The sequence below is a fragment of the Lactuca saligna genome, chromosome 4 (assembly GCF_052625555.1).
Source record: "Lactuca saligna cultivar CGN05327 chromosome 4, ASM5262555v1, whole genome shotgun sequence".
Classification (NCBI taxonomy): Eukaryota; Viridiplantae; Streptophyta; class Magnoliopsida; order Asterales; family Asteraceae; genus Lactuca; species Lactuca saligna.
In genome coordinates, this window is record NC_136420.1 from 68,753,047 (window position 1) to 68,764,310 (window position 11,264).

General features: G+C 31.4%; 1 protein-coding gene across 1 annotated transcript; it reads left to right on the forward strand.

The window, feature by feature from the left end:
- Positions 1 to 2,752: 2,752 nt before the first annotated feature.
- LOC145042086 (CTTNBP 2 amino-terminal-like protein) lies at positions 2,753 to 6,524 on the forward strand. The gene is made up of 2 exons (XM_078990449.1): positions 2,753 to 3,381; positions 6,115 to 6,524. Exons 1-2 carry the CDS (start codon positions 3,076 to 3,078, stop codon positions 6,280 to 6,282), a joined length of 474 nt encoding a protein of 157 aa, XP_078846575.1. The 5' UTR covers positions 2,753 to 3,075; the 3' UTR covers positions 6,283 to 6,524.
- Positions 6,525 to 11,264: the final 4,740 nt, after the last annotated feature.

Here is an 11,264-nt window from a genome sequence, read left to right on the forward strand (position 1 = left end):
TATAATAACTCATAATTTGGTATTAAACAATACGATTAATGTACAAATACCTAAACAACTTCACATAGTTTTATTAAATAATAAAACTGTAATATAATATTTTACAGTACAACTGGTGGATCCAGACACATACATTCACAGAGTTTCATACAAGTACAATTACATTATACTATTTTCCAATACAAAGAAACTTACATTTTTGAAAACATTCATTTTATGGTTTTATGTGGATTAAAACTACATCATACTATTTCATAGTACAACAACATTTACACTTTTAGGTCTTAGGGCATTAAGACTACAATTCATTTACAACAGAAAATATATGATTTTCTGGAAGAACACACTTACATTTTCAAGGAACAAATGACATATTTCTCATACAAATATGCTTATGAACTCGCAAACTTAGTTGTTGACACTCTTTTCAAAATCACTTGTATTCTCAGGAAACCAGTAAATAGGTATCCACACAGGTTTCGAGAAGACGGAGCTTCATAGAGTCACGTCTTTTAGTTTTGCTATACGTTTTGGTGTAAAATATACATTGATCTGAACACAGATGTAAAACTATACTTTATCAATATCATAGTTGTTGTACTTTGATTACTATTATGCAATTGTTGTGATACTGTACATGATGTCATCCACCCCCAACGTTTCCATTGTTCTGGTATGGGGATGTGACATAAGGAAGCAAAGATCAAACAAGCAACTCTCCATTCTTCACGCTAGCACTCTTTTGGAGCTTTGTAAGTGTCCAAGACTCGATTTTTATCATGTTAGGTTGCTAGATCTTGAGTTTTGTCCCATAAACTTCTTTTTTTTTTGCTTGTTGGGATGGTGAGATCTCTTAAAGATTTCAACTTTATGAATCTCTGGGATATTTGGTGTATTTTGAGCCTTGGATTTGGAGTTTGGTTGGGTTTTCAATCCATGCATGAGATTTAGGTCATAAACCCTCATTTTGACCTAATAAGGGTTCAAGACATGCATTGGACATGCATGTCTATAAAACACCAACTTTTAGGTTAGTTTTGGTACTAGAATCACTTCCAGAAAGGATGGACTTCATACTTTAAGGAATAAGTGCTTATTGGTTAAGATCTTGCATTGTTAAGCCTTTGGGGACTTAAGGATTTGGGTTTTGGACCTTTTGGGTGCTCCTAATAGATAAAGTTAGAATCTTTATCCTTCTAGATCACATTTTGGAACAAATTTGAGCTTTGGAGCTCTTGAAATATAAAAAAACAACTTAATACATTAAGCTGTTGGAACCCCCAGCTACCACGGCGTGGTCCTAGGCCACCACGATATGGCAACTGAGACGATTGTTTCGTCGTATGTGGCTACGATGTGGCCAAGAAAGACCACGTCGTGGCGGTCGGCTGGAGTCAACATTAGCTGTTGACTTTGACCATTGATCATGAGGGTTGACTTTTGACATGTGAACTTTTGTTAAACTGATAATATGTACATTAAGGTCTTGCCTTGTGTGATTATCCAGGTGGTGTTTAGCACCTATTGTGGGATTTTGAAAGCGTGTTGACTTTTGAGCTGCTTTGCGAGGCGAGTTTTCCTTCATTATACTCGCAGGTCGAATGCACCAATGTCGACCTAATGAATTATGTTTGTAGAATGATAGTTGTCTTTGTGACACTTACTGTTATGCTTGCATGTGCTTGTTGTCTTCATGACTCTCGCTGATATGATTGTATGCTTAGTTGCAGGGGTAAAATAGTACCGATACCAGTTGAAAGATACTGAAAGGGGGTGAAATAGACCCAATACCAGTTGAAAGATACCGAAGGAGTGAAATAGAACCAATTATGTTTTGACTGTTACGTATGTATGTATGGTATTAGGTATTTTGGGAAAGCTCACTAAGCTTTGTGCTTATAGTTTTTAGTTTGTGTTTTAGATACTTTCAGCTCGAAATGGAAGGGTCGGGCCTGAAAGACCGGCATTCGCCTATGTTTTCCGCATTATGAGATTTTTGGATTATATACTCTGATGATAATTTTACTATGATACATTTTGATTGATTTGACATGATTACGATGTGTTTGAGAATGATTTAAAAACAAAATTTTAATCTGTATTTTTAGAATGTTATAGGTGGATATGAGGAAGGATGATGATGGCGATAGAAATATTGATTGCGTGAAGAAAAGAGAAAGTGTGTATAGGGTTTATTAATTTTGGGCTGAGAGTTTTATTGTGGGTGTCGAGTTTCATCTCAAATTTCTCTTATCTGCCGCAACCTTCACCTTTGCCAAGTTTTTCCAAAGAGAAAAAAACAACAAGAATGTGTCAATAAGGGCATAAAAGCTCGGCATACCGAGCACCATCTGATGTGTGTTTGCCGAGCCACATGGGCTTTATAGAGTTTCTATGTCTAGATACTATGTCAAGCCTAAGGTTAACCAAATAAATAAGTTTACATTTTTTGACGAAATTTTGTGGAAATAATTTTGGTTGTAGGCTTGAATCCAACAATAGTCGGTAAAAAATTACCAAATTAAAAGGAAAAATGTTAAAGGGCCCATAGACAAGATATATTATTACCAAAATAGAACTCGGATTATAATTGCTTATATTATTTCAAACTTTTCCTTTTCTTTTTTATAATCGTTAACAATTTAAATGATTTTTGTGCTAACTTTTTAAAATATTTAATAATTTTGACTAAATTAAAAGTACTTATTACAGTATACCTTTTATAAAAAAAATCAAACAATCTTTACACCATATTACACCGAACACGCCTCCCACCTTCGGTCTTCTCTCAAAAAGGCCACCCCCATAAACTCAACAAGTATACAAGAACACACACTCACACACACACACTCACCCAAATCCCAAAATCTCTCTTTTTCAACCTTCAGTCACCCCATCTGTAAAGTTTCACACTTTCACATGCTCTCCATCTTCATCCCTGTGAATCTTTATCTTCAGGCTGGACACCAACTTTCAAACCCTAACATGCTTTCATAATGCCATCCGAAGCCAACGGATTTCAATCTTTCAACATCAACCAAAATATTATAAAGAAACACTGTGTTTTAGTTTGTAATGGGTCGAGATGATGCTCATCCAATGGGTTTCTTGCCACCAACCGAAGCTCCGTCATTGTACTCGCAAGAACAAAGAGATGATCATTGGAGACATTTTGATAAATCTGTAAATGCAATCTCTTTTGGGTTTGTTGCCACTGCCATCTTGATCTCCATGTTTCTTGTTATGGCCATTTTTGAGAGGTTTCTCAGAACAACGTCTCCGGTGTCTCCCGGTGGTGGCAGGGCTGGTGGTCGGAATGCTGCCGGAGATGTTGGTTCTCAGATGGGTTTCAATTCAAAACTCGCGAACTCCTCCTTCAAGGTCAGTTCACTTTACAAACGTTCGAAGTAGAATTTTCTTTAAGTTTTGCTAAGTTCTTTAAACAAATTACCAGAGAAATTTGCATACAAAATTGATTATTTCTTATTTCTTGAACCTGTGGTTGAATTTAATTCTGTGTTTTTTTTTTTGGAAATCTGAAACATGTGATGAACTTGATTTTCCGTTTGTTTGTGCATTTTCTGAATTCTTTAACTTTTATAAAGTTCCAAGATTTAATACTAGTACTACTTGAGAAATTAAATAAAGCTCTTTTTTGCGCGTTTATCTATTTTTACAGAGATATATATCACATTATTTTGTTTTAAATCATAAAATCAAACAAAATTTTGTCAATCTTGCATTTAGCAACGATCTTTATTGATATACCTTTGGAAAATTGCATTTGCGATGGTAATTTGATAAGATATATATAAGTTTGTTCCATTATTTGTGAAATGTCTAGAATGAACGTGATTTCTTAATACAAATTTCATTCTTTTTGTGGGGTTTTGGAGCTTTTTTTTGAAAAGTTTATGTTATTCCTTTTGATATGCTTCTTTAAGGCAACAACAAAATTTTCTTTTATGATTTAATTTGTGGTGGGAAAAAAAAGTAGTATATGTTTGATCGAGAGAACATGTCATGGCCCTCTTTGTTAAGACAAGGCCATGCTTGTACATGCTTTTTTTGTCTCTCTTGTGTATCGCAACTCTCAATTTATGGGCCCTTGGTTGTTTAAATCTTCTTATTTATTTTCTCCTCATTTATTGCACAACATTGCAATTACACTCATTTCAATTTCTATATATATAATCACACAAATTGTATATATATACTTTTAAACCTTTATGTTTGAGTGTGTTATGCTATTTTAAAGAAAGTTATAGGTAAATAGTTTTATGGGCATTTAAGCTATATATTGAAGCGACCTCGTTTTTTTTGTTTTTCTAATAGTCGTTTTCTCAGAGAAAACAGTTGTATATAGGTTATTAATTTTTTCCCCTTTTGAATTCAGTATAGTACGAGGCTTTTTAAGAACCCTTTCATAGTTAATTCGTCCTGTACTTCAGAAGACTTTCAAGAACTATCTTTAAAGCTTATTTATTTTTGTTACATCAGTTAAAGTTATCTTTCTATCTAGGTGAGTTTGTCATCAGTGTCATTTTGATCGGTTTGATAAATGCATTTTAAATATATTTTTCTATAAAAATATTAAATTTTCTTTTGTATATTTAATATTTACACATTAATAAAAAACTATAAAGGTACATGCAATACTATAATAAATATAGAAATAGGTAATAAATATATAAATGGCTGATGAATATTAAGTGTTAGAAATAATAATAATAATAATAATATATCACCCACTCCATTGGTAATAATAATAAGTTATAAATATGCTCTAGTTAAAGAGTTTAGTATTCTAAACTTTTTCCAAAATTATAGAAAAGTGACAAAAGTTATTAATATTATATCTTTTTGTCATTTTCTTGAGGTCCACTTGGATAGTGGCTACACTCCTATAAACTTTAGAAGATGGTTAATACTTGATATGATAGGGATGCCCACAAGACAATACAAGAGGGTGAGGGGAATGGAGGGCTGATGTTTGAATTTATTGGGCATTTTTGTGTTTCTTTAATTCTATAAGGAAGCATGTGCATGTTCCTTGTTATACTATTTTCTTGATTTTGATAGTTGCATGATGACCCCATAATTATCCAACAAATTGTTAGCTGGTTTCTAGGCCCCAACTCTCTTTTGGCTTCATGGAGTTGTGCGATATTTGGTTGGCAAGATTAGGATAGGAACATGACATGCTTCCGTGGGGCTTATCTCCTCTAATACATAACACATATATGACAAAATAAGACTATCTCACATAACCAATAACATAACAAATAACAAAGATAAAAAAGTTATCTCCTCTAATATATAACACATATGCCAAAACAAAACATACCAAATAACAAATAACATAAGTAATTATTTTGGATATTATTATATATAGATACACAACACGTAACTAAAAAAAAAAAAAGCTCACCAAAAATGGTATGTAGGCTACATGGATGAATCTTTCGAGTTATCTTAATTGTACTTAACAAGTATTTTAAGTCTTCGAGGCATACAACTTACTACGCACTTATGTATTATAAAAATGCATACATTTGTCCTATTGAAATATGTTATATTATTACCCAATTATTAATTTGTCGGGATCCGATTAATCCAACATTTGCCCGTATTTTGGGGAATCGAATGAATCAAGACATTGTTTTGTCATATATTTTCAACATTTTTGTATCTATCCTCGTAAAATATTCCTTCATATCTCCTCAATCTTTGTGCATGACTACCAAATTATTTGTCGTTTTCAACCTTATTATGCGCTAAATCAACCTATTACATACATTAATCATCGAAACTATAATTTATTTTTCCAAAACTACAAAGATTAATCTATCTTAAAATATGTCGATAAGTTGCTTACCATCAATTAAACAAATATTCGGGTTAATTGCCCATGAATTGATTATAGAATAAATACATTCATGCACATATAACTTGTAATGCTGAAATGTACAAGTCATTTTAGCATTATTCTTATAATTTAATGTTTTTTAGTTAAACTATCATCATAACGTATGATGTAATGATGACATATGTATATCAATTAGTATATGTATAGTATTAAAGTCCTTAACATTTATTGTTTGTTCATTTTAGATATCTGAAAATGCAAGAGAGGTTTCGGTGTTGATGCCAGGCGAACATGTTCCAACGTTCATAGCTCAACCAGTGCCGTGTCCGTCAGGGCGTATTCCATGGTCGCCGGACCCACATGTCATGTATCCGAAGCTCACTTCAAGCTCAAATTTTCAATCAAATTGCTAAAATTCCCATTTTACCCTTGTCTTCTTCTTAAGATACAATTGCTATAATTTGAAGAGTGCATGGTTTGATTCTCCATCCATGGCTCATGAGTTAAAAGAGTATAACCCTAATATTCATGGGTTTGTTTTGTAAATATTGTTAGTTGTGAAATTACGAAAATGACCTTGGACTATGTGCTAATATTTGTTTTTGACTTGCGTTGGCGGTTCTAAAACGGAAATACACTTTTACGTTTTCGATTTCTTATGTTGTTTATTTGGTTTTAAGTCTTGACTGTATTTAAACTCGATTAAAAATAGATTGTTTAATTTGAAATAGTTTAGGTTTAATAGGCATTGTAATGGGCTAATTGCTAAGGGCTCGTATTGTACTATTGTATATGACTATATGCCATTCTAGAAGTTCTAATGTTTTATCATCAATGGGCTTTAACGTTCGTTTTTATTTTTTCATTTTCTCCTCTTGTTTGTAATTTTTATGGAGGGATATCTTTAGAGTTCTAATATTTTGGGTAAATTTTTAATAAAGTTCTAAATTTTATTTTTTGAATAAAAAGTTCTGATTTTTTCATATTTTGAATAGAAAAATCCAAAAAACTGATTAATTTATTCAATTTAGTCCTTTTGACCTGTTTAGCAGTTCATGGGACAAAATTGTTAATTTTTTGAAAATAATGGGATTTTTTGGTAGATTTCGTCAAAATTCTATATAATGTATAAACATATTTTTTATATATCTATATCAATTTTACGTACTTGTGTATTTTTTATGTTTTTATATGTATATATTTGCGTATTTTTATGTATTTTAAATATATAAATGTATTTTTTTTACTTATTTATTTGTATTTTTAACCATTTTATATATTTTTTTATGTATTTTTATGTGTTATGTATTTATATGTATTTTTATATACTTTAATGTATTTATGTATTTTTTTTAACGCTTTTTATATAGATGTTTATATATATTTTTAAGTATTTATATATTTTTTATGTATTATGTATTTATGTATTTTTTTTTAAAGTTTTTTATATAGATGTTTTTGTAAGAAATAGCAGGCTGCCTTAATCTTCTTACAAATAAAAAATGAACTTTTACTAAAATATTGTAATTTAAAACAAAACAAAAATCACACAAATTCTATATGATCGCATGCCAAAAAGAGATATAGATGCATCTTAAAAGTTGCAGATGCAAAAAAACTAAAAATAGATCAAATAAGTCAAACGCAGATGTTAATAGAGTTGACAGCATAATCGAAAAGGAGTTTTGCCTCCTTGATCCTGAAATTAAAATCAATATTATAGAACATTAGGCAAATATTTATCTACACATACCAACAATTCTGCAAAGTCTAAAAAAACTACAACATGTCATTTATTCCTGAATATTGCATATTGGGATTCCAAAGTCAAGACCTAGTCACAAAAGATATGCATATAAATAAAAATACAAAAGAAACTAGCCAGTTACATAAGAAATTAAATTCACCCTGGAGAGTAACTTTGGACCTGAAGTTTCTATGGCTGCTGTGTCTTCAGTGCGCTTAAACTGAAAATCCAGTGCATGCAAATTAGGTTAGTATTGTTGCTTCAATGTTTGCTTAGGTGTTGTTTTGTTTGACTTAATGGACTTATGGTAAGCCTCTTATATGGGTGTTTCTTTTTTAAATAATACAGAAAAAAAATGAACTTTCCTAATTAAAAATTTAAAATACAACTTTTTTTAATTTGCCCTCATTTATTTTTAGGATAATCACAAACATGACAGCCATATGATGTTGTCATCTAACAAATTGAACATCTTTTTTTACCATCAGCAAAACATGACCAACTATTTCAATATTTTTTAATAGGTTAATGGCAAAATTAAACTTAAAATATTTCTTTTGTGAAATGACATCATAACTACAGTTTCATGATAAAATTGTGAAGCATGATTTTCGGAAATATTTTAATAATTTTTCTGGTTTTTTTTTTTAAATGGGGATGGTGTGTTATTTTTATACCATCACTTTTAAATTTATAACATCATATTGAATCTCAATTAGTTTTAAAACACAAATAGAATTTGGTTGTGAAACAATATAGTCTAAGGTAAGAAATGATATTGAACTCTCGGAGTACAGGTATGATTTTGATTCAAATAAATAGGATAATAATTAAACTAGAGACATAAAAGTAAAAAGAGGGTTTTCTTATTTAAAATAACTAACTTGTTTAAACGCTAAGATTAAGCAAATAAAAGCAAAGAACTAACTTTAAACAATAGATTTAAAGTACTTCCCCTAGAATACGAATCCCCTTAGTTTTCTATATTTGTCTCGTTAACATGCAATGAATTAATTAGTTGGTTACTAATTTTTATAACTAGTTATCTTGGTCGGAAATTCTAGTACTGATGATTAATGAACATCTAATCTCAATGATCATGCAATTAGTCAACACAACCATTTAAATAAATTCAACTATGAAAGATATGATCTAACGATTCTTATCAAGTCATGACAATAAATCAAGCATAACATGAATAACTATAATTCTCTAACAAAATTAAAATTATCTAAACCTAAGATTGGATAAATCTCTAGTCCTAAAAATTTAATGATCATAAACAGTTAAGAATCAAGCTAATGTAACTAGATTGATCATTTAAACTACACATAACTAACATATATGTAATAAAAATCATAACTTTAACATGAAAGATAAACAATCAATCGATCACAAGTTAAAATCTAACTCACATAATCCTAATAACGAAATTGAAACATATCAACTAGGGTACATCTACATCTAGTGAAAGTAAAAAGGTTTTTAGCACTGCATCATAACTTGAAAAATATAATTTAACGAATTCAGAATTGAAATACACGATATAAAACAAACCGAAATGAATAAATTAATGAGTTTTCATCGTGATATTCAAATAGACACTTCAAAGGTGTTCTTCAGCTCTCGAAAACGTCTAAAATCGACTAATAACTTGCTCCCCAAGTTGGTGCGAGATGGCCTCCGAATTAGGGTTGCAAAGTCTGTATATTTATAAAATTACGTCGCCACAATGTGGTAAAGGTCTCACGACATCGTGGTGTCGAGTTTCCTTGTTGCACACAAATACGTAGACCACCTCGGGAGTTTTCACAAAGTATGAGAATTTTCTTAAGGGGTGCCACACGCCTCATAAAGGAAGTGGTGCGTCTTCGGGCTTTTCATCCTGTTTTTGTTCGTTTTTCATCCGTTTCAGCTATGTTCTCCTCCTTTTGCTTCCCAACTCTCATTTTAATTATAAACAAACATTTCAAATCATATTAAGTATCATATATCATAAAATATAACATTTTAGATTTATTTATTAAGAAAATTGCCTAAAATATATAGTTAAATAAGGTCATATTAAAATACCCCATACTTATTTTTTGCTTGTCCTCAAGCAAACTAGATTGTTATACTACCATATAAAAACCTTGTTCACCAATATCACATACAATAACCCAATTTGAATTTTGCTAATTATTTCTCGCCTCAATGCATATATTTGTGTTTATAATCCTAATTACTTCTCAAATACTAAATACTCACAATCATTATAAACGTTCTCCACTTAATTTGAACAACATTTATTTTTGCATCCCTCTGAATGCATCTTCAAAATATTTCCTTAACCTTAAGGTATTTTTGAAAAATTCTCATGCATACATATGATAAAAATAACCTAGAAAGAAAAATTACAAATAGACTCATAAGCCTTTGGCTTTTGACAATTTGCATGGTTGAAATAGACTGTTGGCTAAAATAGGTCGGGAGTGATGTAAGACTACGATTTGTCCCATAGCATTCACTTTGGTTGAAATAGACCTGCTATTTTTCATTTGTTGGTTTATAGGTAGTAACTTCCCTAGACTTAAGGGTTGTTAGAGCCGTGTTGATGTATAAGCTTGGTTAGCCTTTGCCCGTTGAGTTTTTGATTGGAGTTCATTATGTATCCGTACGTATGGGCGTTAGTTTCAGCAGTTAGTTGTAGAATTCATTCTTCAATCCATCCGTAAGATGAAGCAAGGTTGGTAAGGATCTCGTTCAGATCAGACGTGTGAATTTCCCGGTCGAAAAGGTTGACATATATGATGGGTTTTTTTACGAGGTTATCGGGCACAACCTTAGAGCCTTTGAGTTAAGGGTAAGAGTTAGTTTCTCTCTAGGTTGTTTAGATGCAATATTCGTGCTGTCGTTTCATCTTCGAATAAGATATGTGAGTTTTGGTTTGCATGGTTAAGGTTCAGGTGGTTAGGTCTGTTTGGAAGTCAGGCATGGTTTCAGAGTCTTCAGATTACTGATAAGGAAGTTAGTTCTTCTTGATGTGTTTTAGTGGTGAGGTGTTAGTGTTGCCTCTTCGTTGGGTCACGTGTTTCTTGCTAAGGATTGAATTGGTTTTTAGGACTAAAAGGAAGTGTATGTTCTAAGCATTGTCCCAGTGCTCCTACGGTCATAAATTCGACCTTTGGGAATCCCGCTCGGGTTTGGGTTATTCTATTGGTTTTGGAAATCCATATTATTGTGGTGGCAGTTTCGAACATTCAGGGTAGTGTCGATTGAAAAACCCACAAGGGGTTCAGAGGGTGTTTTAAGAGTAATTTCTAAGGATAGATTTCGAGGAAGAAATCTAATTTAAGTGAGGAAGAGTTGTAACACCCGTTTTTAGAATGGTTTAGCTAAAGAGTTAACTGTTGGATTAGTGTCTAAGACCGTAACTATATTTGATAGGTATTTGATGTTGGATAAGGTGTCTAAGTCCATAACTTATTTGGTATATACTTGACCCGACCGGCATGGTCCATTTGGGTTGCATCTCATCCAAACTATTATGGATAATTTTATGAGAGTTATACACATATGTTTATTAATATATTATGAGTTATAATATATTAATATGAAGTTATGTTATATAATTAGTTTTAGTCTTAAATTAATTATGAATTAATT

Bases quoted from the DNA above. Each gene is read 5' to 3' on its own strand.
- LOC145042086 (XM_078990449.1), top strand. From the start codon at position 3,076: ATGGGTCGAGATGATGCTCATCCAATGGGTTTCTTGCCACCAACCGAA. The intron at 3,382-6,114 runs GTCAGTTCACTT...TGTTCATTTTAG, and splicing joins TCGCGAACTCCTCCTTCAAG to ATATCTGAAAATGCAAGAGA.